This window comes from Balaenoptera ricei, chromosome 16, assembly GCF_028023285.1.
Source record: "Balaenoptera ricei isolate mBalRic1 chromosome 16, mBalRic1.hap2, whole genome shotgun sequence".
NCBI classification, from domain to species: domain Eukaryota; kingdom Metazoa; phylum Chordata; class Mammalia; order Artiodactyla; family Balaenopteridae; genus Balaenoptera; species Balaenoptera ricei.
Window position 1 is genome coordinate 67,643,498 of NC_082654.1, and position 25,827 is coordinate 67,669,324.

General features: G+C 36.7%; 1 protein-coding gene across 4 annotated transcripts in view; it reads left to right on the forward strand.

The window, feature by feature from the left end:
• Window positions 1-25,827, forward strand: part of CTNNA3 (catenin alpha 3) — a 1,736,704-nt gene that overhangs the window by 1,397,059 nt on the left and 313,818 nt on the right. For all 4 annotated transcript variants that reach the window (XM_059899110.1, XM_059899112.1, XM_059899111.1 and 1 more), the window contains one exon: window positions 4,195-4,346. In XM_059899110.1, coding sequence (XP_059755093.1) covers window positions 4,195-4,346 — 152 coding nt within the window. The remainder of the gene's footprint in view (window positions 1-4,194; window positions 4,347-25,827) is intronic.

Below are 25,827 nucleotides of genomic sequence, written 5' to 3' on the forward strand. Positions count from 1 at the left end.
GTTAATTAACATTAACATTAATTTCAGTGCCCCAGGAGCACTGAAATTAAGAAGCCCAAAGTATTTTACTTATCAAAAGGAGGCAGTGCAGCTTTGGGGCTCAGAGAGCAAGCTCTGGAGTCTCAGTTACCAGCCTGCCACTTATTAGCTGTTTGACCTCAGTTTCCTCATCAGTGAAATCAGGATAATAATAGTTCCTGCCTCACAGGGCTGCTGTGGGGATTAAATGAGACAATGCATACAAAATGCTTAGCACAGTGCCAAGATGAGTAAGCACTCATCAATGGATATTATTATTCTGCATGGATAATATCATATCAATAATATCTGCAATGGATAATATCAATGGATATTATTATTCTGCATATTCTGAATAAGGTCGGTAGAGAAAGTACAGACTTCTAACGAGTTCAGGACTGGCTTAGAATCTGGCAGTATAAAATAGACAAGATGCTTTGAAGTTGACAAGGTATTGACCCAAAGCCGCTTCTGTTTAATAAATCTACACTCCAAAGTTCAGAACAGTTGATTCTACCTGGGATGTCAAATGATTAGAGTGAATTTGATTAAGGTGTCCCCTTCTCTGATCAATGATTGTATAACATGATGGATGGTATACTGTGTGTAAACCTTGTTTTCTTGAAATGTAGGTAGATTATGGATTTGAGATAGCTTTGTCAATTTGTTTTTCCTTCTAAATTACCACTAACTGGCTACTTAATTATACTCACTTTGTATTTTCTTGAAAGCATTAAAAAATTTCACGCCCACTCTGATCCAAGCAACCATATGTCCATAGTATGAATAAAGCACACCCACAGCTGATGTTTAAGCTAATGAAATGAGAAATGTATTACATGTCGGCTTTGAATAGTTCATTTATGCTGTTAGAGTGAAAAAAGTAGTAGTTTCCATCTGTACTTCAGAAATTAAACATTTGCTTCTGAAAGATTTTATTTTAATTGGAACTAATATTAGTCTATTAGTAAGAGGCCCCTAGAGGAGTTAAATTGAAATCATGTTGCAATAATGAAAAGGCTATGATGTATTTTCCTTAAAATACGCCAAATGTTTCTCACATTATCTCACATGGCAGTGAAAACTAGACCTTTACATGATTTGATGCTTGTCTCTCTTTTTTGGCCAAGATCTACATAGGAAGATGATAGGAGCAGTTTCAAATTGTAGAGGCAGTTAGTAACAAATTGAAGATGTGGATAGAAAGAGTTAAATTATTATTGTATGGCACACTTGTTTGGTGGATGAGAAAAACCTTTTTTTAGTGGGGAAGACTATGAAAAGAGTTTTGTCAGTGGTAGACCACCAGAAGTTTTGAGACCACAACTCTTTATATTTAGCTATGTCTTTAGGGTTAATAGAGGATGTCAAAGTGATTAGGAGCCTCTCTGTCATGTTCTTTGGAGTAGAAGTTTTGTTGGGGGGTTTGCTGTTCACCCCAAGAACCTGAAGGAAGTGTGAAATAACTGGACACATTTCCTTAAGAGTTTCCTCCTCTCTCAACACTATAAAAAGTAAAGATTAACTCATTAAATATCTCGAATATTCTTATAAGCCCACATAAGTATATTTTTGGAGATTCCCGAGTAGGAACAAAACCTAAATTACATTGAAATGCAAGCTTAACATGTTGCATTTGTACCTGCATTTTTGTGGAGTTTTTATATTTATTCATTCATTAACTCATTCGATTACTTAATTCAATTGCTTATCTACTATGTGCCAGGCTAGACACTTGGGCTACAAACAGGAAAAAGTTTCAAGGAACCAGTGAACATTTTTGAACAGTGTAGTGACGTGACTCACTAATAAAACAACTTATTGAGAATCTATTTTGTGACAGACACTGTTGTACTTACTGCTAAGAGTTGGCTTTGTCAATAAGATTATACTTACGATGAGTCTGAAGGATGAGAAGATCTTAGGCAGGAGGACTCTGGTGAGTGCTCAAGCAGGAGATAATGATGGCTAGAGGCAGTGGGGCTGCTCTGGCAATGGATTTAAAATGTACTTATATGGTAGAGGAGATTACACTTAGAGGACATTTGGATACAGAGGTTAAAAAAGAGTAGGAGGTAAAAGAAAACACCTGAGTTTTTTTTCATTGATGACTGGGCGTCAAGTTAGAAAATATTACAAGAAAATTAGGCTTTCCAGGTAGAAAAGAATGTGTTTAGGTTTAGATAGGATGGATTTGAGGTGTTATGAAAGATTTAGGTAGAATTTTGCAGTGGACTATTTTGGATTTATAGCTCTGGAATTCAGGGAAAAGGTTAGATTAGAGATACACTTTGGGAGTCACATCTAAATTAGTGGGAATTGTGGTTCAGGAGTGTTTCTCCTGCGCAAAGTGGTGTGAGTTAGCTTTCTCCTTGCCTTTGTTATTCTGTTCACTGAAAGTGAGACAGTGATTTCATGAAATCTCACTATTTTTTTTTTTTTTTAATTTTATTTATTTATTTATGGCTGTGTTGGGTCTTTGTTTCTGCGCGAGGGCTTTCTCTAGTTGCTGCAAGCGGGGGCCACTCTTCATCGCGGTGCGCGGGCCTCTCACTATCGCAGCCTCTCTTGTTGCGGAGCACAGGCTCCAGACGCGCAGGCTCAGTAATTGTGGCTCACGGGCCTAGTTGCTCTGCGGCATGTGGTATCTTCCCAGACTAGGGCTCGAACCCATGTCCCCTGCATTGGCAGGCAGATTCTCAACCACTGCGCCACCAGGGAAGCCCGAAATCTCACTATTGAATAATATTATCCAATAGAAGTTTTGGTATGATAGAAACATTCCATATTGCCACTCTCAAAACAGAATTCAATAGCCATAGGTGTATACTGAGCACTTGGAATGTGGTAAATGTGATTGAGGAACTCAATTTCAAATTAAATTAAATTTTAATGAATTTAATGTTTCATAGTCATATGTGGCCCTATGTGGCCAGGTGCCCCTTTTTATTGGATGGTACACCTAGAGAATGGACAGAGGAGAAAAGCACAGTGGATAATCCTGGTGGGTATAGTAACTAAGAATTAGGGTATAGGTGATATATTTTAGTAGGTGGAGGAAAGTTGAGACTAGATAAAATATGGGTACCTATGTATATTGCCAACATTTCCCCATATCAAGAACATGGCAGGTAGGATTGCAAGACATGGTATGCCATACATGCAGATAGAGATTTGGATTTAGGAAAAAATAATATTTATTAATATTTTTGTGTTAGATAAAGTACTATATCTTCCAGGTTTGGAATCATTGCTCTAAAAATTAATCTGCTTTTATCCTGCATATTCACATGGGGAAGAAACTTATTCAATATAATATGGTATAGTAGTTAAAAGTCATATTAGCAGAATGACTCTGTGAAAGATTCTTGATTTCTCTGTGTCATTCAACTAAGTATGAACCCCAAGTTAATACTGGGGTTGTTTTAAGATTTAAATCACAGCAAACACTTAGAAAACTGCCTTGAATCTACTGAAGAGTTAATGAATGTTGTTATCATTAACCTTAAAAGTAAAGTTGGAGAAACGTTTTTAATTGAGACTATTTTCAAATCTTAATAAAAAAAAGGGCGTTCTATGGATTGGCCTTACTGATTGATATATCCCTACACTCATTCAATGTTTTGTTATTTTACATAGAAACGTTTTGCATATAAGATCACCAGTTTCTTTTCATTAATCTTTTTGATGATGAGAAAATATTTTATCAAAAGAAAGTTTACAGTAGTTTTATTATTTCTATGAGTAGAATTAGTATCTTTAGTTAATTTTCTTCTATTTAGCAACTCACATGTTTTTTTTCTTTAAATATTTTTATGTTTACAATTTCAACTATTATTCACACCAATTCTTTTTTGTCATTTCTTTGAGCTTACATTGGATAGGATGAAAAATAATTATATGGTTCCAGAATTGGTAAAAACAAAAATGCCATAAAGGAGAAAGATAATCTTTTAAAACATTTCCATAACGATGCCTTTCTTGTCTTTGGTTACCTTTGTATTTCAGAGATTCAAGGTTATCCTGCCAAAATGTTTTGTCTCCCTACATTTAAAATATAATGGAAATTTTTTTAATCAAGTATTTGTTTAAAAATATGATTCTTCATTTCCTGGAAACTCCAGAAATCTGAAAATACAAATAGGACAATTTTCTCTTTCTTATTCATTTTAACAGCAATTCCGGAATTTGTAACACAAGTGAATGTTGCCTTGGAAGCCTTAAGTAAAAACTCTTTGGATGTGTTTGATGATAATCAGTTTGTGGACATCTCAAAAAAGATCTATGATACAATTCATGATATCAGATGTTCAGTCATGATGATTCGGGTAAGTTTGCTTTACCTTCCATTGAATTATTGTAACACTTTTCACCATCTGGTATGCCTGGAATGATTGCAAGAAATATTTTATTTCTATGCCGTAATGTCAATGCTAAAATCCATTAGAACTTTAGAAATTCATATGTATCCCCCAAATCAGATCTACTGTCACAAACAACACTTTTACTTATGTATATGGTTGTAACTTATGCAAATGAGCACATTTAACTGCCACAGGTGCAGAAATGATAGAATTCATTGTGTGCAGGATTTGCTGAAGTGTCACATAGCATATCAAAAGCCAAAGAACAATACATAAAGTAATTTACTTTCTTTTCTTGAGCAGAAAGGAGAGGATCTTTCTCATCACTACTGAAATTTACAGAAAAATGTGTTTAAAACAAGGTATTTCTATGGCTGAACCCGCTCATACTAGATCATAGAATCAGAGTGTTCAGTAAGAAATCTCACTTGTAACTGCCAGAAACAAGAAATGTTTGAGAGTTGTCTATTTGGGAGAATATATACCATCTTTCTGAGTGTGAAAGTGAGTCATTTGTTGTGGGCACACCGCATATACACAGACCAAGATTATTTGTTTTTACTCAAAATGTTAATGTGGGATATTTTTTTAATGCTATTAAAAAGAAAAAACAAACAAACAATAGAAGTTCTTTGGAAAATGCACATGTAAATATATGGAGATAGATTATTTTAGGATTGGTTCACCTGGAGGCAGAGTCAAATATTTGTGTTAACATTAGTCTGTTTAGGAAAAAGTGAGACAGAGAACCAACAAGTGGTGATTATGAGTCACTGCAGACAACTGGGGCTTGAGCCTGGGGAACTCTAGGAGGGTACTGTAGAGCACACCTCAGAATTATCTTACCTTAGGGAAACAAAATCCAGTTTATCCACCTATTCACCCTTGGTTAAAGGCCACCTCTCTTCAGAGGTGTTACCAGAGCCTCCTGTAGGGCCAATGAAGCTCTTGTGGCCAAAAAATCCACCCTGAGGCAGAGTAAAGGAAAGAAGAATCAGTAAGACTGGTGAGTGCAATTTGTAAGTATGAGTAGAGTTCAATTTGAAGGCCTCTGGAATTAACTGTTAGTAAGACTGTGAGATGGAATTGGATGTACTGAGGAGATAAGGATGGAGCATTAGTAGTATCTGACAGGTCTGAATGTCATAGGTTACATAGAGCAGTTCATAAAAATGGAGCCAACTGAGGACGTTGTAGGGAAAAGGGCCAACAAAAGTCGAGGAGCCTGGCAGGGCAGATGGACGCTTATGGAAGAAATTGTAAGAGAAAGTCTAGAGGTGTCAAGACATGGGATGTAGCACTTCAGAGCTTGGGAAAACCTTCAAGCAAGCCAGTTATACAGAGAGAAACCTCAGAATATATATTTCTGAACAGCCTAGAAGTATTTGTTTGTATGTGACCGGGAACAGTGGTACTGTACTAGTACTATGTCTGAACTGCAAAGTACCTTTGCCAAATAGTTTCTTCTTCTAACAAAAGTTTTTATTCCTTACCTGTGTGGACTAGGTGACTAGTGGGCTAGTATTAATTCAGAGCTGGAACCAGGAGGGAAACACTGAAAGGATGAAGAAGGCACATAAACTTCAGGAGGTCACTTTACAAGAGTGAAAGCCCCACATTTCCAGTATCCCTTGGTGGATATTTGAGAAGATAAACCAGTGAAGTAGCATAGGTGAACCAGGGCAGGGAATGCATTTTGTTTTGTTTTTTTCTGCAAAAGCTATCTAGGGGTAAAAGTCTTATAACCTCTCCCACTTGAATATTCTAGTATTTAAAATTTTTTCTTATTATCAAAATAGCTTACCTATAGCAAATTAAATTGTCTTGCCATTATTTCTGTATATCCCTCATATGCAGTAGTCCTCTTTAGGGCAGGAGGACAATTTATTGTAATTATTAACAGCCTTAGAGGGCAGTAATTTTTCCCTATAGTCATCTCTTTTTCAAGGTAAATGCTTCAGTTTCTTTTAACTTTTCCTCACAGAAATAATTTAGTATTTTGTGTTCTTTACTAGTCCTTATTTAACTTTTCAACAAACTTCTCAAATGAGACTATCAAAAAGCATACTCTAATTAGAGCCTGTCCGATGTCAAATAAAGTGGAAGATGTATTCTTACATTACTGCTATTAATACAGCCAACTACTGTTAGCCTATTTTTTCCCCTCTTAAACACCATGATTATTGGATAGACAATAACTTTTTTGTTTTTATTTTTTATACTGTCGTTGCCTGTATATCCCTTCTCCATTTCGATTTGGTGTGTTTGTTCTTGGCCCCAAATCCTAATGCTATTAAACTTCATTATATTTCTAAATGATTCTTCAGGTAATTTATCAGGTTGTTTTTGATTTTGGTTGGTGACCATACCTAAATTAGTATTAATTAGAAATATAATCTTAGTTCCTTCACCTAGATTACTAATAAAAATATTAAATTATATTGGCCCTTAATCCCTGCTGGATAGCTCCAGTTGAGGGCGTTAGTGTTAAGATCCCTTAGAATCTGATGTTCCAGCCAGCTGAGAACATACTGGTAAGTGTTCGGTTTGAAAGAATGTTGTTTTTTTTTTTTTTTAGCTGAAATCTTGAGTGTTACATCTATTTTTTTCTTTTTTTAAACTTTGGGTTTATTTATTTATTTATTATTTATGGCTGTGTTGGGTCTTCGTTTCTGTGCGAGGGCTTTCTCTAGTTGCGGCAAGTGAGGGCCACTCTTCATCGCGGTGCGCGGGCCTCTCATTATCGCGGCCTCTCTTGTTGCGGAGCACAGGCTCCAGACGCTCAGGCTCAGTAGTTGTGGCTCACGGGCCTAGTTGCTCCGCGGCATGTGGGATCTTCCCAGACCAGGGCTCGAACCCGTGTCCCCTGCATTGGCAGGCGGATTCTCAACCACTGTGCCACCAGGGAAGCCCAAGAATGTGTTTTTGAATGTTGAGGTAAAGATACTCTTTCTTCAAACACATTTTATGGCAAAAAAAAACAGATAAAAGCAGAAATCGTGTGCTTGAAACCATGCAGGATAGTCTAGAGGCCCATTATCTCTGTCCGTACACCCCCAGTCTCCTAGACAGCCGCTAAGGGCACCTGTACAGCACTTCTGCAGGGATTCCTTGGATGATGACCCATAAACCTTTGTACTTAACTGCTAATTGGATTATAGTATGAAAATAGAAGTCTAACTCAGGTGTAATTAATGAAAATCTTTTTTTTTTTTCTTTGAGGACTGTCCCTTTAACATAGAAGATAATAAAATTGATCTGGTATAATCTTCTCTTTAAAAGGTCAGATGTAATGCTGACCGATATCCTGAACTTAGAACTGCAAAACTTTATTTAGAGTATCTAAAGAGTGTCAACATTAAGGCAATACATGTATAATTTTGCAAGTTCAGGGAGGGCTAAGCTATGCTCTTGAGAATGTGTGTGAGCGTTACAGAATCCAGTCTTGTGCCTGAATTTTCATGAGTGTTCTTCAGTGCTCTTGAGATGATAAAATACTAACTTAAGATCATAGCCTGATATTTTATAGTTTTACAAAAAAATATGATTATACCGGTCTTTAATATTTATTTTGATGAATAACTGTGTTTGCCATTGTTTAGATTATTTTAAAAATTTCTGAGTCAAATACTGTGACATTTACTATAACTATCTCCACTGGATTCAGTGTATGGACAATTGAGTTTGTAGAATCTCATTCTTAACCTTGGAGAGTGGGGAGTATTACTATTTTTTATCTGTTTGGTGTTTAATATCTATGTATAAATTTTACAGTGATTAAGAGCTGTATGGTCAGGCCACTTAAGATGACTGTCCTCTTGCTCTCTGTACCTCCCCTGCCCGACCAGTGCCTGCTTCACCTATATCTTATGCGTATGACTGACCTTCCTACATACTTGCCCCAGGCCCCAGCTAGTGATTGTTTTTATTAAAGGGGGCTGTGAGGGGCATTCCCCTCTGCTGGTTTCCCTGGTAACTAATGAGCCCATCTGAAATCAATTCCCCTATAACTGGCAATCTCCCCTTTCTCTGGGAGTGAGGACTGCTGCCATGTCCTGCCCGTCGTCTGAAGCACACGGTGGGGTGTCGCTCCAGGACCTTGCGTCAGACATGTAAGCTCCCCCATCCGTTAAATCACTGATGTCTCTGTTGCTGACTCCCAGCTCTTTCTTCAGTCTTGAAGCTGGGCAAGCACGGGGCTTGTGGGCCTGTGCGGTGCAGCCCAGCAAGAGCCCTAATAATATAATGGTTAAAACTAACGCAAGTAACAAATCTCAACTAAGCTTCAGTTTCCTCCTTTGTAAAATGAACTTGGTATTATACCTACTTTAAAAGATTATTATGCTGACAAAATGAGCTAACAGAAATGAAGTACTTAGTAAATAGTAGTCTAATAAGAAGATAGCTTCTATTGCTGTTACCACTGTGAATAGAACTAGTACTACTGAAGCTGCCTATGATTTTGTATATCTTGAAGAATGTTAGCTATAGAAGCTGTAGAAATATGCTCGTGGAGCAACGTGAAGCTGAAACCCAAAAAAGTAACTTGAAAGGGTGAAGTTCAAAGAATTATTTTTTTTCTCACGGTACCGTTTACATTGTGTAAGAGGATATCCATGTTTATTAACATTCGGTATCTGAATTATAGTTGATTTAATGCAAATTTTGCTTTTGAACCCATATTACTTTAAGCTAGCGTTATAATTCTGCGTATTGTTTTTCTTAACCTCTTGAAACATACAAGGAGGCTCAATGGCTCATCTTTTTGGTAAAAGGTGCTTAACCAGAAAGAGAGGAAATTTGAAAAGGATGGCGTAAGTGAATTGTGAGAGACTAGCATGGGTGGTCAGAAGTGAAATACTCTCAAAGAGAGGAAAAAATTCAGCAAAAATTCATCCTGTAACGGGTATTCAGAATGTAGACTTTCATATATTTTCTTTGTGAATTTTCACATGTGCCTTATCAAAAGTTCTCTGAGAATACAGAGAGCTTTCCAAAGACAGGACCATCATAAATTTAGATTTTTTGTGTTAGTTTTCTAACTTTATGTTTCAGGGAAGAGGAACATATTTTGGATAGCTCACTTGATGGAAATTAATTTTTGAAAAAACAAAGAAAAATAAAATAAATAAAAAAACATTTACATGTCCCAGTTTACAGGGACCATCTTTACATGAATCATTTAAATGGATTCTAGAATTGGAACATAGTTTAATATACAACTTCAGCTTATATAGCCAGAAAAACCTTTTGTGTCCAATTCTACTGTATGTATAGAAGTGGATAGATTTATAGCTTTTACTGGAATAATATATAATTTTTTAAATTTAAATTACTTGCACTGTCATGATTTCTTTGAACTTCTTTCATTGTCCACCATAGTGTCTTTTCTTCATGACCTCAAAAATTTTTTTTCTTTATATGTCTTCTGGACCGAGTTGCTGTTTTTCTCTTTGAAGTCTCACTCAGACTGCCAGAGAGAAAGGCTATGGTGGTATCAGTTAGAAGCTAACCAGTGTAGAATATTATCTTGTACAATTAGAACTCTGTGTAATGCAATTTGGAAATGAAGAAATAGTGAAAAAAATACTGTGTAAAATCAAGACATGCACTGAAGTCCCTGTTTTACATTACCACTTACATTGTTATTTTACATGATATCATTAGTTCCTTCACTGTGGAGGGAAATGAAAGCATACCATTAAATACTACGTTTACCTAGTAAAGTAGCTTTAAAATTGTACTTAAAATGAAAGACAAAACACTGTTCCCTAAGGTTAGGAACAAAGTGAGAATGTCCGTTTTCCAAAGCAGTACAATGTTATGGATGTTCTGGCCGGAACAGTAAATCAATAATCATAATAATATTAATATAATAAATAAAAAGTATATTGATTACAAAGGAAAAAGTAAAACTGTCTAGATTGGTAAATTATATTCTCAACTACATTGAAAATCCTAAAAAATAAATTTATAACAACAAAAAAACCCATTCTAGTAGAACTGATAGATAAGTTTAGATCACAGAATATAGGATCACAGAATACAAGGTCAGTATACAAAAAACAATTTTATAATGGGAGCAAGGGAAAAATAAAAATAAGGGCAAAATTAATGAAATAGGAAAAGTACAATAGGGACTTACCTGGTCCTCCAGTGGTTAAGACTCAGAGCTTCCACTGCAGGGGGCGCAGGTTCGATCCCTGGTCAGGGAACTAAGATCCTGCATGCCACAGGGTGCAGCCAAAGAAAAAAGAAAAGTACAATAGAGAAATACAATGAAACTCAAAGTATATTTTTCTATATAGTAGTAACTAACAACTAGAAAATATATCTTTTAAAAGTACGGTATATTTCAGCATTAAAAATAAAATAAACTTAGTGATAAATTTAACAAAGACATACACGATCTAAACTCTGAAAATTATAAAAATTTCAATTTTACAAATATTCAAAAATATTACTAAGAAAAAGTAAAATCACTTAAATATTTGGAGTTTATCATATTTCTGTACTGGGGGACTCAATATTGCTAAAGGTGTCAATTTTCCCCAAAATGATTTTTTTTTTTCCCCTGCGATGTTGGGTCTTTGTTGCTGCACACGGGCTTTCTCTAGTTGCAGTGAGCAGGGGCTACTCTTTGTTGCGGTGTCTGGGCTTCTCACTGTGGTGGCTTCTCTTGTTGCGGAGCATGGGCTCTAGGCGCAAGGTCTTCAGTAGTTGCAGCACATGGGCCCAGTAGTTGTGGCTCGTGAGCTCTAGAGTGCAGGCTCAGTAGTTGTGGCACACGGGCTTTGTTGCTCCGAGGCATGTGGGATCTTCCCAGACCAGGGATCGAACCCATGTCCCCTGCATTGGCAGGCGGATTCTTAACCACTGTACCACCAGGGAAGTCCCCCCAAATTGATTTTAGATTTAATGATGTCCCAAACAAATTCTCAGCAGACTTTTATGAAGACTAATAGTCCAGGGTGGTTACATGGGTGTATACATTTGTCAAAACTCAGCAAATTGTACACATAAAATTACATGTAAATTATATTGATAAAGTTAATTTAAGAAAATAATGTTTTGCCCAGTAGCCAACACCTTAGAAAACAAGCAGTTTTAATTAGATAAAGTCCTACCAAACTGTATTAATTAGGGACTAATTAGAAAGGCATGCATGGACTTCTGAAAATGCTAACATTTTGAATATTATAAAATTGACACCTTTCTACTTTATAACTGGCTGCTTACCAAATATTTCTAATGCATGACTCCTCTTTTGTTGATTTTTATTCCCTATATTTGTGACTCATTACTTATTATCTTAGATCAGGGGTTGGCAAACTTACGTCCTTAGGGCCAAACTTAGCCCACCATCTGTTTTGTATGGTCTTTGGGTGAAGAATGATTTTAATATTTTTAGATGGTTGAAAAATTTGTAAGAAGAATTTCTGAAATGTGAAAATTATATGAAATTCTAATTTTAGGCATACAGACACACCCATATATTACACCTTGCTCTTTGTGCTACAGCAGAAACTATGTGGCTCACAAAGCCTAAAACATTTACTATTTGTCTCATTACAGAGTAAGTTTTTTCACTCTTGTTTTAGATAGTCTGTTTTGACTGTTTACCAAAATCTTGAATGACTTGCCCAAGGATCCAATCACTCCTTTATTAGTTTTCCCTTATAAATCCAATTGTCCAAAACATATGAATATTAGAATTGTTTTTCCTTCCAAGTTCCTTGAATCATGTGACCACCTAGAGCAACTTCTGCTAATTCTTCCTGTTCCCAGGGGAAGGGATGAATAGGAAGTGTCCCAGCCTCCTTTCTCCATCCTTCTTTTTACCCTGAGGGCTTCCACGCCTTAGGTGCTCAAAGTTTCTTACCTTTTCTTTTGTAGTTTGAGCTATCTGTGCTTCTTTCTTTGTAAATTTTATGTTCCTGCCCTACTATTTTGCAGAGAGAGTCCTTTAATTACTAGGACTCACCCTTCTCCAAAAGCTGAATGGAATTTTTTTGCATTCTTCTTGGTATTTTCATTCAGCAGATAAAATTAAATTTTACCTTAGCCTTTGATTATCACACATTTTGAAATTCAGTTTTTGAGACTCACATGATGTTGAAATTCATCAACTTTATTCAACCGTTACTTCTTATTTTTTTTATGTTATAGTAGTAACAAATTTGTCCAAAGATTATTGGATTGCAAATGAATTTTCATAAAATAAATACTTGCTGAGTGAATTTAAACATGCAGTGAATTAGGGTAAGTGTATGTCTTGGTTTCCTTAGGACAGATTTGGATTATCCCGCTTTTCCCTCTCAAAAGTATCAAATTTGCACGATATATTGTTATGTTCACTCTAGTTTCTGGGTCCTGATTTTGCTGCTTGAGGCCCCATGTTGCATCATTTTTACCCACCAGACTACGTTCCGCGGTGCCTGGGCACTAATGATCACAGTTCTTTATCAAGCCAGTTTTTCCGACACTTTCTTTCCATAGGCCTAACCGCTAGCAAATGTTCCCTTCCTTTCTTCATGCTCTGCAGACCCTTTGTTGACTGTGGAGAATCTATTCAGGCACCATTCACATTTATTTACCGTTCAAGAATTTACGCCTTTTCATTTTTCAGTGGAAAGCAGATTTCCTGAATTCATCGTAGTCACTCTACATTCTCACAGGAGTCTTGCCAAGGGAATACCAATTAAAGCACTTTGTCCTTTTTGGAAATGATATGACTCCTTTATAGTGTCAAAGCCAGTTTGTAGAGAAGCCAGTTTCCAGGGGGCTTTCTAAAGGAATTTAATAAAAGACGTGCAGCAGAGTAACCTAGCTTTATATGCAGATTTAAATCAGACATTACTGGGAAGAATTCTATAGTGAGGCTCTTGCTGTTTCCTCTGAAAGCAAAGAGTTGAAGGCAAGGAAAAGCAGAATCGCTTGCTAGCACCGGTCAGCAAGAGGTGAGATTGTACACTCTCAGTGCACTTAATGACCTTCCTCATGTGTGCACCATTTGAAGAGACTTTTGACTAAGGGAACAGAGGTGACTAGAGTAGGAAAAAGTGTTCGTTGAGAAACCTGTTGGTTAAGCTACAAAGCAGCACCAGTCAGTGATCTCTGTTTCTCATGCTGGGAGAGAGATGTTCAGCTTGAAGTCATTCTGGGAAGTGCTCTTTCACCAAAGGGTCAGAGCCATGGGCTGGCGGGAGAGTCCATGGTCCAAAAGGGCTTTGATTCAGACTAGCCTTGCACTCAGGGAACTCTACACAAGTGCTATGCAGAGCTTCTGACTCAGAGTAGCTGAGTTTAAGGAGCCAAGCATCTCTCTTTGAAAATACATTCAGGGGAAATAGCTAGCACTGTGAATAGAAAAATAATATGGGGAGGATGGAAGGATGTTTAGTTGTGGAATCTTAAGGGATTTTTTTTTTTATCGTTTGTTTCTGATAAGTTAATTATTAAATAATTTATTTCAATTTTTATAACTAAACTTGCATTAGTAATTAAATAAATTAGTAAATATATTGTCTTAAATCTAATAATACGTTTTTATTATTTTCTATTTTCTTTTCATCCTAAAAACTCTTATGGGGGGCTGATCGCTTAACTCAAATGAAATGTTTGGCTGCCCACATTTCAAAAGTAACTTCTGGAATGTTGAATAAGCCTTCTAGAGAAAAAAAGTCTGAAAGATACAATTTATGAAGTGATGACTTTTAGGAAACAGACTTTGGCATAACTCAGAGTAGGAGGGATATTGAGACTTTTGTATTTCCAGTATCCATAAAGTAAACGATGGAGTTTCAAAGGGAGAAATATTCTGGAGCCTGATAGCAAAGGTCAGGAAGTGAAGTGAGGCTCTTGAGGTCACACACTGATGGGGAAGTAACAGGACAAGATCCAGAGTCTTTGAGCACCTAGTTCAGGACATTTTCCTGTACCTCGGGAGAAGGAAACAGCCCAGTGTTGTTATGCACTCAACAGGAGCCCTTCTACCTCATTGACTCCCCTTTGTTGATGGGCCAGTTAGTTATAAACACAGAAATCCCAAGAACCACTTTTGGAGCAATTTGTTGAAGAATACTTACCCTACAACTCTCTTCCCTGCACCTTGAAATTCAGGTACATAGCCCTCCTGACTGTTTCTCCAGTTTGGCAGACATGCCTACACTTCTGGTGTCTTTCCACTTACTGCCCTCTCTAACCATGTGCTTTCTTTCTTTCTTTTTTCTTTTAATTTTTATTGGAGTATAGTTGATTTACAATGTTATGTTAGTTTCAGGTGTACCACAAAGTGAATCAGATGTACATACACATATATCCACTGTTTTTTAGATTATTTTTCCCATATAGGCCATTATAGAGTATTGAGTAGAGTTCCCTGTGCTATACAGTAGGTCCTTATTAGCTATCTATTTTATATATAGTAGTGTGTATGTGTCAATCCCATTCTCCCAGTTTATCCCTCCCCACCCCCAACCCCCAGTAACTATAAGTTTGTTTTCTACATCTGTAACTCTATTTCTGTTTTGTAAATAAGTTCATTTGTACCCTGTTTTTAGATTCCACATATAAGCAATATCCTATGATACTTGTCTTTCTCTGCCTGACTTACTTCACTCAGTATGACAATCTCTAGGTCCACTAATGTTGCTGCAAATGGCATTATTTAATTCTTTTTTATGGCTGAGTAATATTCCATTGTATATATATACCACATCTTCTTTATCCATTCCTCTGTTGATGGACATTTAAGCTGCTTCCATGTCCTGGCTATTGTAAATAGTGCTGCAGTGAACATTGGGGTGCATGTATCTTTTCAAATTATGGTTTTCTCCAGATATATGCCCAGGAGTGGGATTGCTGTATCATATGGTAGCTATATTTAAAAAATTTTAAGGAACCTCTGTACTGCTCTCCGCAGTGGTTGTATCAATTTACATTCCCACCAACAGTGTAGGAGGGTTCCCTTTTCTCTACACCCTCTCCAGCATTTATTGTTTGTAGATTTTTGATGATGGCCATTTTGACTGGTGTGAGGTGGTACCTTATTGTAGTTTTGATTTGCATTTCTGAAATAATTAGTGATGTTGAACATCTTTTCATGTGCTTTTTAGTAAAACTGTCACTGTTTGCAGGTGACATGATATTATACATAGAAAATCCTGAAGATGCTACCAGAAAACTACTAGAGCTCATCAATAAATTTGGTAAAGTTTCAGGATACAAAATTAATACACATAAATCTCTTGCATTCCTATACAGTAACAACGAAATATCAGAAAGAGAAATCAAGGAAACAATCCCATTTACCATCGCATCAAAAAGAATAAAATGCCTAGGAATAAATCTTCCTAAGGAGGCAAAAGACCTGTACTCTAACCATGTGCTTTCTACAAGAATTGCACAGCAGACTTCTTCAGGTCTGAGTTATCATTACCTTACATAATATCCTGCATAAGCCCTTTAAGAATCATAAATAAAAATAGCATCTTCCACTTCAGCCAGCCTTTATCTTCTTACTCAAGTTTATGTTTACCATGACAAATGGCATTATATACTTATGTGCTTATTTATCTATTGCCTGTCTCCCCATACAAGAATATAGGCTATATAAAAGAAGGGATTTTTAGACCTTTAAACTAAAATAAGATGTTAGGCTTTTTCACAGTTAAAGTGATTGATTTGGTTGCCAAATTTGGCATTTGTTTGAAATATAATCACTGGACCTCACAGAATTAAGGGCAAGAAAAATGTTACTTTGTTATATTTTATATTACAAAAAGTGATGGATAATAGGAAACTATCTCCATAAATATTTTCACGAAGCATTAAAATTTGCTTGATCCTTGGTTTAAAATAATTTTGAAAGTGCCAACGATCTTTACTAAGTATTGTACTCTGTGACCACTAATGCTATCACAAATGTACGTACACGTCTGTGTCAATGCTATTTGTCTCACTACGAGCTTCTGTAAAGTAGGATATATGTAGTTGGTTTAAAATGTCCTTTATTTTACCTCATACTCATGACAAGATTCCTCTTTAAAGATGATGACAGTTGTAGAACACCCCTGATGTGACTTCTTGATTGTGTGCATTAGCTGTTGGGTTGTGAGAGAAAGAAAGGTCCTTGAGGATGGAGTTTGTGGAGCTTGCTGAAGTGTATTTTATACACATTATCTTGTATTATCAGTCCCTTGGTGTTATAGGCTCTGAAAAAAAATCACAAAATTATCCACAAATTTAATGATTAAAATGTGTTTTATACTGTCTTATATTGCAGTGTTTGGAACAGAAATCAGAAATTTAATTAAAGTCATAAAATATAGAAAGATACCATAACAAAAATTATTTCTAACCCTTAAAAATGGCTGTAGAATACATTTTAACCAGTGCATAGTGGTCTGTTTACTACAAAATATAAAAAAATAAAACCAGGGTTTTTTTTTGTTTTTTTGTTTTTTTGTTTTTTTATACTGCAGGTTCTTATTAGTCATCAATTTTATACACATCAGTGTATACATGTCAATCCCAATCGCCCAATTCAGCACACCACCATCCCCACCCCACAGCGGTTTTCCCCCCTTGGTGTCCATATATTTGCTCTCTACATCTTTATCTCAACTTCTGCCCTGCAAACTGGTTCATCTGTACCATTTTTCTAAGTTCCACATACATGCGTTAATATACGATATTTGTTTTTCTCTTTCTGACTTACTTCACTCTGTATGACAATCTCTAGATCCATCCACGTCTCAACAGGTGACTCAATTTCCTTCTTTTTTATGGCTGAGTAATATTCCATTGTATATATGAACCACAACTTCTTTATCCATGTGTCTGTCGATGGGCATTTAGGTTGCTTCCATGACCTGGCTATTGTAAATAGTGCTGCAATGAACATTGGGGTGCATGTGTATTTTTGAATTATGATTTTCTCTGAGTATATGCCCAGTAGTGGGATTGCTAGATCGTATGGTAATTCTATTTTTAGTTTTTTAAAGAACCTCCATACTGTTCTCCGTAGTGGCTGTATCAATTTACATTCCCACCAACAGTGCAAGAGGGTTCCCTTTTCTCCACACCCTCCCCAGCATTTATAGTTTGTAGGTTTTGTGATGATGCCCATTCTAACTGGTGTGAGATGATACCTCATTGTAGTTTTGATTTGCATTTCTCTACTAATTAGTGATGTTGAGCAGCTTTTCATGTGCTTCTTGACCATCTGTATGTCTTCTTTGGAGAAATGTCTATTTAGGTCTTCTGCCCATTTTTGGATTGGGTTGTTTGTTTCTTTAATACTGAGCTGCATGAGCTGTTTATGTACTTTGGAGATTAATCCTTTCTCCGTTGATTCATTTGTGAATATTTTCTCCCATTCTGAGGGTTGTCTTTTCGTCTTGTTTATGGTTTCCTTTGCTGTGCAAAAGCTTTGAAGTTTCATTAGGTCCCATTTGTTTATTTTTGTTTTTATTTCCATTACTCTAGGAGGTGGATCAAAAAAGATCTTGCTATGATTTATGTCAAAGAGTGTTCTTCCTATGTTTTCCTCTAAGAGTTTTATAGTATCCGGTCTTACATTTAGGTCTCGAATCCATTTTGAGTTTATTTTTGTGTATGGTGTTAGGGAGTGTTCTAATTTCATTCTTTTACATGTAGCTGTCCAGTTTTCCCAGCACCACTTATTGAAGAGACTGTCTTTTCTCCATTGTATATCTTTGCCTCCTTTGTCATAGATTACTTTACCATAGGTGTGTGGGTTTATCTCTGGGCTTTCTATCTTGTTCCATTGATCTATATTTCTGTTTTTGTGCCAGTACCATATTGTCTTGATTACTGTAGCTTTGTAGTATAGTCTGAAGTCAGGGAGTCTGATTCCTCCAGCTCCATTTTGTTCCCTCAAGACTGCTTTGGCTATTCGGCTCTTTTGTGTCTCCATACAAATTTTAAGATTTTTTGGTTCTACTTCCATAAAAAATGCCATTGGTAATTTGATAGGGATTGCATTGAATCTATAGATTGCTTTGGGTAGTATAGTCATTTTCACAATATTGATTCTTCCAATCCAAGAACATGGTATAGCTCTCCATCTGTTGGTATCATCTTTAATTTCTTTCATCAGTGTCTTATAGTTTTCTGCATACAGGTCTTTTGTCTCCCTAGGTAGGTTTATTCCTAGGTATTTTATTCTTTTTGTTGCAATGGTAAATGGGAGTGTTTCCATAATTTCTCTTTCAGATTTTTCATCATTAGTGTATAGGAAAGCAAGAGATATCTGTGCATTAATTTTGTATCCTGAAACTTTACCAAATTCATTGATTAGCTGTAGTAGTTTTCTGGTGTCATTTTCAGGATTCTCTATGTATAGTATCATGTCATCTGCAAACAGTGACAGTTTTACTTCTTCTTTTCCAATATTTATTCCTTTTATTTCTTTTTCTTATCTGATTGCCGCGGCTCGGACTTCCAAAACTGTGTTGAATAATAGTGGTGAGAGTGGACATCCTTGTCTCGTTCCTGATCTTAGAGGAACTGCTTTCAGTTTTTCACCATTGAGAATAATGTTTGCTGTGGGTTTGTCGTATACGGCCTTTATTATGTTGAGGTAGGTTCCCTCTATGACCACTGTCTTGAGAGCTTTTATCATAAACCATGTTGAATTTTGTAAAAAACTTTTTCCGCATCTATTGAGTTGATCATATGGTTTTTATTCTTCAATTTGTTAATATGGTGTATCACATTGATTGATTTGTGTATATTGAAGAATCCTTGCATCCCTGGGATAAATCCCACTTGATCATGGTGTATGATCCTTTTAATGTGTTGTTGGATTCTGTTTGCTAGTATTTTGTTGAGGATTTTTGCATCTATATTCATAAGTGATATTGTTCTGTAATTTTCTTTTTTTGTAGTATCTTTGTCTGGTTGTGGTAGCAGGGTGATGGTGGCCTCATAGAATGAGTTTGGGAGTGTTCCTTCCTCTGCAATGTTTTGGAAGAGTTTGAGAAGGATGGGTGTTAGCTCTTCTCTAAATGTTTGATAGAATTCACCTGTGAAGCCATCTGGTCCTGGACTTTTGTTTGTTGGAAGATTTTTAATCACAGTTTCAATTTCATTACTTGTGAATGGTCTGCTCATATTTTCTTTTTCTTCCTGGTTCAGTCTTGGAAGCTTATACCTTTCTAAGAATTTGTCCATTTCTTCCAGGTTGTCCATTTTATTGGCATAGAGTTACTTGTAGTGGTCTCTTAGGATGCTTTGTATTTCTGTGGTGTCTGTTGTAACTTCTCCTTTTTCATTTTTGATTTTATTGATTTGAGTCCTCTCCCTCTTTTTCTTGATGAGTCTGGCTAATGGTTTATCAATATTGTCTACTCAAAGAACCAGCTTTTAGTTTTATTGATCTTTGCTATTGTTTTCTTTGTTTCTATTTCATTTATTTCTGTTCTGATCTTTATGATTTCTTTCCTTCTGCCAACTTTGGGTTTTGTTTGTTCTTCTTTCTCTGGTTCCTTTAGGTGTAAGGTTAGATTGTTTATTTGAGATTTTTCTTGTTCCTTGAGGTAGGCTTGTATAGCTATAAACTTCCCTCTTAGAACTGCTTTTGCTGCATCCCATAGGTTTTGGATCATCGTGTTTTCATTGTCATTTGTCTCTAGGTATTTTTTGATTTCCTCTTTGATTTTTTCAGTGATCTCTTGATTATTTAGTAACATATTGTTTAGCCTCCATGTGTTTGTTTCTTTCACATTTTTCCCCCGTAATTCATTTCTAATCTCATAGCATTGTGGTCAGAAAAGATCCTTGATATGATTTCAATTTTCTTAAATTTACTGAGGCTTGATTTGTGACAGAAGATGTGATGTAACCTGGAGAACGTTCCATGCGCACTTGAGAAGGAAGTGTAATCTGCTGGTTTTGGATGGAATGTCCTATAAATATCCATTAAATCTATCTGGTCTATTGTGTTATTTAAAGCTTCTGTTTCCTTATTTATTTTCATTTTGGATGATCTGTCCATTGGTGTCAGTGAGGTGTTAAAGTCCCCCACTATTATTGTGTTACTGTCGATTTCCTCTTTTATAGCTGTTAGCAGTTGCCTTATGTATTGAGGTGCTCCTATGTTGGGTGCATATATATTTATAATTGTTATATCTTCTTCTTGGATTGATCCCTTGATCACTATGTAGTGTCCTTCCTTGTCTCTTGTAACATTCTTTATTTTAAAGTCTATTTTATCAGATATGAGTATTGCTACTCAAGCTTTTTTTTATTTCCATTTGCATGGAATATCTTTTTCCATCCCCTCACTTTCAGTCTGTATGTGTCCCTAGGTCTAAAGTGGGTCTCTTGTAGACAGCATATAGATGGGTCTTGTTTTTGTATCCATTCAGCAAGCCTGTGTCTTTTGGTTGGAGTATTTAATCCATTCATGTTTAAGGTAATCATCGATATGTGTGTTCCTATTATCATTTTCTTAATTGTTTTGGGTTTGTTTTTGTAGGTCCTTTTCTCCTCTTTGTTTCCCATGTAGAGAAGTTCCTTTAGCATTTGTTGTAGAGCTGGTTTTGTGGTGCTGAATTCTCTTAGCTTTTGCTTGTCTGTAAAGCTTTTGATTTCTCCATCGAATCTGAATGAGATCCTTGCAGGGTAGAGTAATCTTGGTTGTAGGTTCTTCCCTTTCATCACTTTAAGTATATCATGCCACTCCCTGCTGGCTTGTAGAGTTTCTGCTGAGAAATCAGCTGTTAACCTTATGGGAGTTCCCTTGTATGTTATTTGTCATTTTTCCCTTGCTGCTTTCAAGAATTTTTCTTTGTCTTTGATTTTTGCCAGTTTGATTACTATGTTGGCGTGTTTCTCCTTGGGTTTATCCTGTATGGGACTCGCTGTGCTTTCTGGACTTGGGTGGCTATTTCCTTTCCCATGTTAGGGAAGTTTTCGACTATAATCTATTCAAATATTTTTTCTGTTCCTTTCTCTCGCTCTTCTCCTTCTGGGACCACTATAATGTGAATGTTGTTGTGTTTAATGTTGTCCCAGAGGTCTCTCAGGCTGTGTTCATTTCTTTTCATTCTTTTTTCTTTATTCTGTTCCGCAGCAGTGAATTCCACCATTCTGTGTTCCAGGTCACTTTTCCCTTCTTCTGCCACAGTTATTCTGCTATTGATACCTTCTAGTGTATTTTTCATTTCATTTATTGTATTGTTCATTTCTGTTTGTTTGTTCTTTAATTCTTCTAGATCTTTGTTGCACATTTCTTGCATATTTGCCTTCATTCTTTTTCCGAGGTCCTGGATCATCTTCAGTATCATTATTCTGAATTCTTTCTCTGGAAGGTTGCCTATCTCCCCTTCATTTAGTTGTTTTTCTAGGGTTTTATCTGTTCCTTCATCTGGTACATAGCCCTCTGCCTTTTCATCTTGTCTATCTTTCTGGGAATGTGGTTTTTGTTCCACAGGCTGCAGGATTGTAGTTCTTCTAGCTTCTGCTGTCTGCCATCTGGTGGATGAGGCTATCTAAGAGGCTTGATGGGAGGGACTGGTGGTGGGTAGAGGTGACTGTTGCTCTGGTGGGCAGAGCTCAGTAAAACTTTAATCCACTTGACTGTTGATGGGTGGGGCTGGGTTCCCTCCCTGTTGGTTGTTTGGCCTGAGGCAACCCAACAGGAGCCTATCTGGGCTCTTTGGTGGGGCTAATGACAGACTCTGGGAGGACTCACGCCAAGGAGGACTTCCCAGAACTTCTGCTGCCAGTGTTCTTGTCCCTTCAGTGAGCCACAGCCCCCCCCCCCGCCTCTGCAGGAGACCCTCCAACATTAGCAGGTAGGTCTGGTTCAGTCTCCCCTGGGGTCACTGCTCCTTCCCCTGGGTCCCGATGTGCACACTACTTTGTGTGTGCCCTCCAAGAGTAGAGTCTCTATTCCCCCAAGTCCTGTCGAAGTCCTGCAATCAATTCCCACTAGGCTTCAAAGTCTGATTATCTAGGAATTCCTCCTCCCATTTCTGGACCCCCAGGTTGGTAAGCCTGACGTGGGGCTCAGAACCTTCACTCCAGTGGGTGGACTTCTGTGGTATAAGTGTTCTCCAGTCTGTGAGTCACCCACCCAGCAGTTATGAGATTTGATTTTACTGTGATTGCACCCCTCCTACCGTCTCATTGTGGCTTCTCCTTCGTCTTTGGATGTGGGGTATCTTTTTTGGTGAGTTCCAGTGTCTTCCTGTCAATGATTGTCCAGCAGCCAGTTGTGATTCTGGTGTTCTTGCAAGAGGGAGTGAGAGCACATCCTACTACTCCGCCGTCTTGGTTCCTCTCTCAAGCCAGGGGTTTTTGCAGATCCTCCATTATCACTAAAATTCGTGGTTTGGGAATAAATTCAGAGTGACTGTTCAATGGAAATTTATATTGACAGTACATTTATAGACAGGTAACCTCTCCAATGAATTTTGCTAATTTAAATCTTAGAAGGTAACCTTAGTTTAGGTTTGCCTCACCGAGCTCCATCTTCAAGGAAATTCTCTTTCCTTGGAATGCCTTTGTGACCCTGAATAAGTCAGGTCTTCTTTCAACTTGGATTTGCACTTGTAAAACAGGGAAAACAAATATACCTGCATTTGATCTGAGTTTACATGGGATAACACATACACAGCATTCAGTGAAGTTTCCAACACATTGTTTAAGTGCCCAAGAATCAGTATCAGTATTACAAATTAGTAATGCAAATAAAATAAATTTGTTATGTGTGTTAGAGTAACAAGTGCTAGTTGCTGTAATACAACCCCCAAATCCCAGTAGCTTTTCTCAATGATGGTTTATTTATCATTCATACATTGGTTTGTTGCTAGCTAGTTTCCTGGATAGGTCTCTACTAGGTGATAACTCAGTGATTCACAGTCCTCCAATCTTTTGATACTGCCATCTTTATAATGTGACCTCCACTGTCACTGCAGAAAGGGAACAGAGAGTAGATGTTTAAACAGGAAGTTTGATGACCAGACTTCAATGAGGCATACTTCCTTCTGCATCCCAATGGCCAACACTCAGTCAAATAGGACCCAAATCAACTGCAAAGGAACTGTTAAATGTCTTCTTCCTTTATGTCCAAGAAGAAGAAATGGGATTGGTGAACATCTGACCATTCCTTGTCACACACTCTTTCTTCCAGTAGTTATTGCTGTGCAATGAATTACCCTAAACTTAGTGACATAAAACAACAATCAATATATTATGCTCACAGATTCTCTGGGTCAGAAGTTCACAGAGGGCATAGGCTTGTTCACTTGTACGTCTGACCTCTGGACTGAGGAGTGGAAGACTAAGGAAAACTGCATTTAGCCTCTCATGAGGCTTGGTTTTCTCACAGTATGACAGCCTATGGATATTGGGCTTTTTTCGTGGCATTTAGGGAATCCAAGAATAAGTGTTACAGTTAAAAAAGCACATATAATATTTTATTTTCTAACCTAACCTCTGAAATCATGCACCGTCACTTCTGCGATAATCTATTGGTTACAAGCAAGTCAAAAGCCTCCTCAATTCAAGAAGAGGAAACATGAACCCTCCCTTTAAATGGAAGGAGTATAATGGTCAAAAGGAACATATAGGATGGGAAGTAATTTGTGCCCATCTTTGGAAAATGCAATATGCCTTACTTATTATAATACTCTTATCATTGTCATCGTCTTTATTACTAATTTTTTTACTGATTAACTTTGTGACAATAAGTTTAGTTTAAACAGCCTTCTGCTTATTAAGTAGTAAAATAAATCAATGGAAATATGCTTAAACTATTCCAGGTGATCATTTGTTTAATTACAGAGTTTTGGGGGTTCTGATTAATCAGATATGCTAGTTAATTAGAAGAGTTTTAAATTGCCACATTTTAATGTCTTCTCTAAATGTATCCATTTTCTTATTTAAGATGTTAAGCTATGCACAATCTTTTTGATATCTTTGAAAAATAAATGCCTTGGAAATAAATATCTAGGAAATACAAAATAGAATAAATGTCTTGAGAAGTATATGTAGAATATGAAATTATCATGAACCTGGATAGCACGTAATGAAGTAGGTACCATATTAAGGAATAATTTTCTATCTGTTATGTAGTCTACTTAGTCAACCACTTGAAAAATATTTGAGAATCTTCTGTCTTTCAAGCACTGTGCTAGGTTTTAAGAACACAAACATGAGTAAGATGTAACCCTTGTTCTCAAATAACTGGCATTCTCATGGAGTAAAGAGATATGTAAGAAAATGATAGGATTTTATTGTGATAAGTGCTATAATGGAAGCATATAGAATCATTGTTGGAAATATAGAGTTTTTAATTCTGCCATGGAGAAAATTATGCAAAGAGGTAACTGGTGACATTTGAGTTGGGCTTTGATGAATGAGTAAGAATTGTGTAGTTGGAATTGTGGCTTAGGCCTTTTGCAAGAATATAGAGGTAAAGGCATGTTTAGAGAACTGCAATTAAGCCAAAGTGCCTGGACCCCAGTATACAGGTGTAGGAAGACTGAAAAGTAAGAGGATTCCAGATTCTTAATATTTTTTTATGTCATTTCAAAGAGACATGACTTTGCCAAGTGGTAAAAGGAACAGAATCACTAGGCTTGGCACAAAGTATTCAAGATTCTTTCCATGGGATTTGGGTTGAGGAGTAATGCTCCGTCTCACCTGCCACAGTCATTCACCTCAAGCTGCCTAATATTTGAAAATTCTGGTTCTTTTAGCAAGACAGTAGGAGAAATTAGTAATTGGGTGGACAACAACAAATCCCTTACAGTATATTTACTATTAGAGAAGGATAGGAATTTTAATCAAATGCTAATTTATGGTTTATGCCTCACTAAATATATTGATCAAATGTAATTTTCAGGAATTGCTCTTCCTTAGAATATGAAACCTCTCCAAAAGGGAGATTGGAAGAGTGATAAAGATAATAATATTAGTAATGATGATGATAATAATGGAAAAGAAGTGAGGCTAGTGTTTGGAACCAAGCAGCATTTTTGTATTTGCAGTGAGCTGAAGCCAAGCCTATGCCAACAGCATTTTTAACTGCCTAACTGTCTCTGAGGAGATTTAGGAAATCAGACTGACAGTCAGGCATGTTCACCACTAGAGCAGCCAAGGTGAAGGATTGAAGGGCTGTCTCTCCAGCTTCAGGGATTCACGGAGTCTGTTCCAGAATATTACATGCCTCTGACTACAGAGGATTTTGGTGTTAAATTGATGGAAGAAATTGATAGTCAAAATGCAAGTGGGAGATATAAATGCAAAAAGATATGAACTCACCAATTAATGCAGAGAGAATCATTTTCTCCTTCAGATGCCTTGTTTCTTTATTAAATCTGAAGCTTTACACGTTTGCTTCAAAAGAACCACATCAATCAGAGAAGGTTGAAAGACAGTGTGTTATGCTGTGACGAGCACTGAA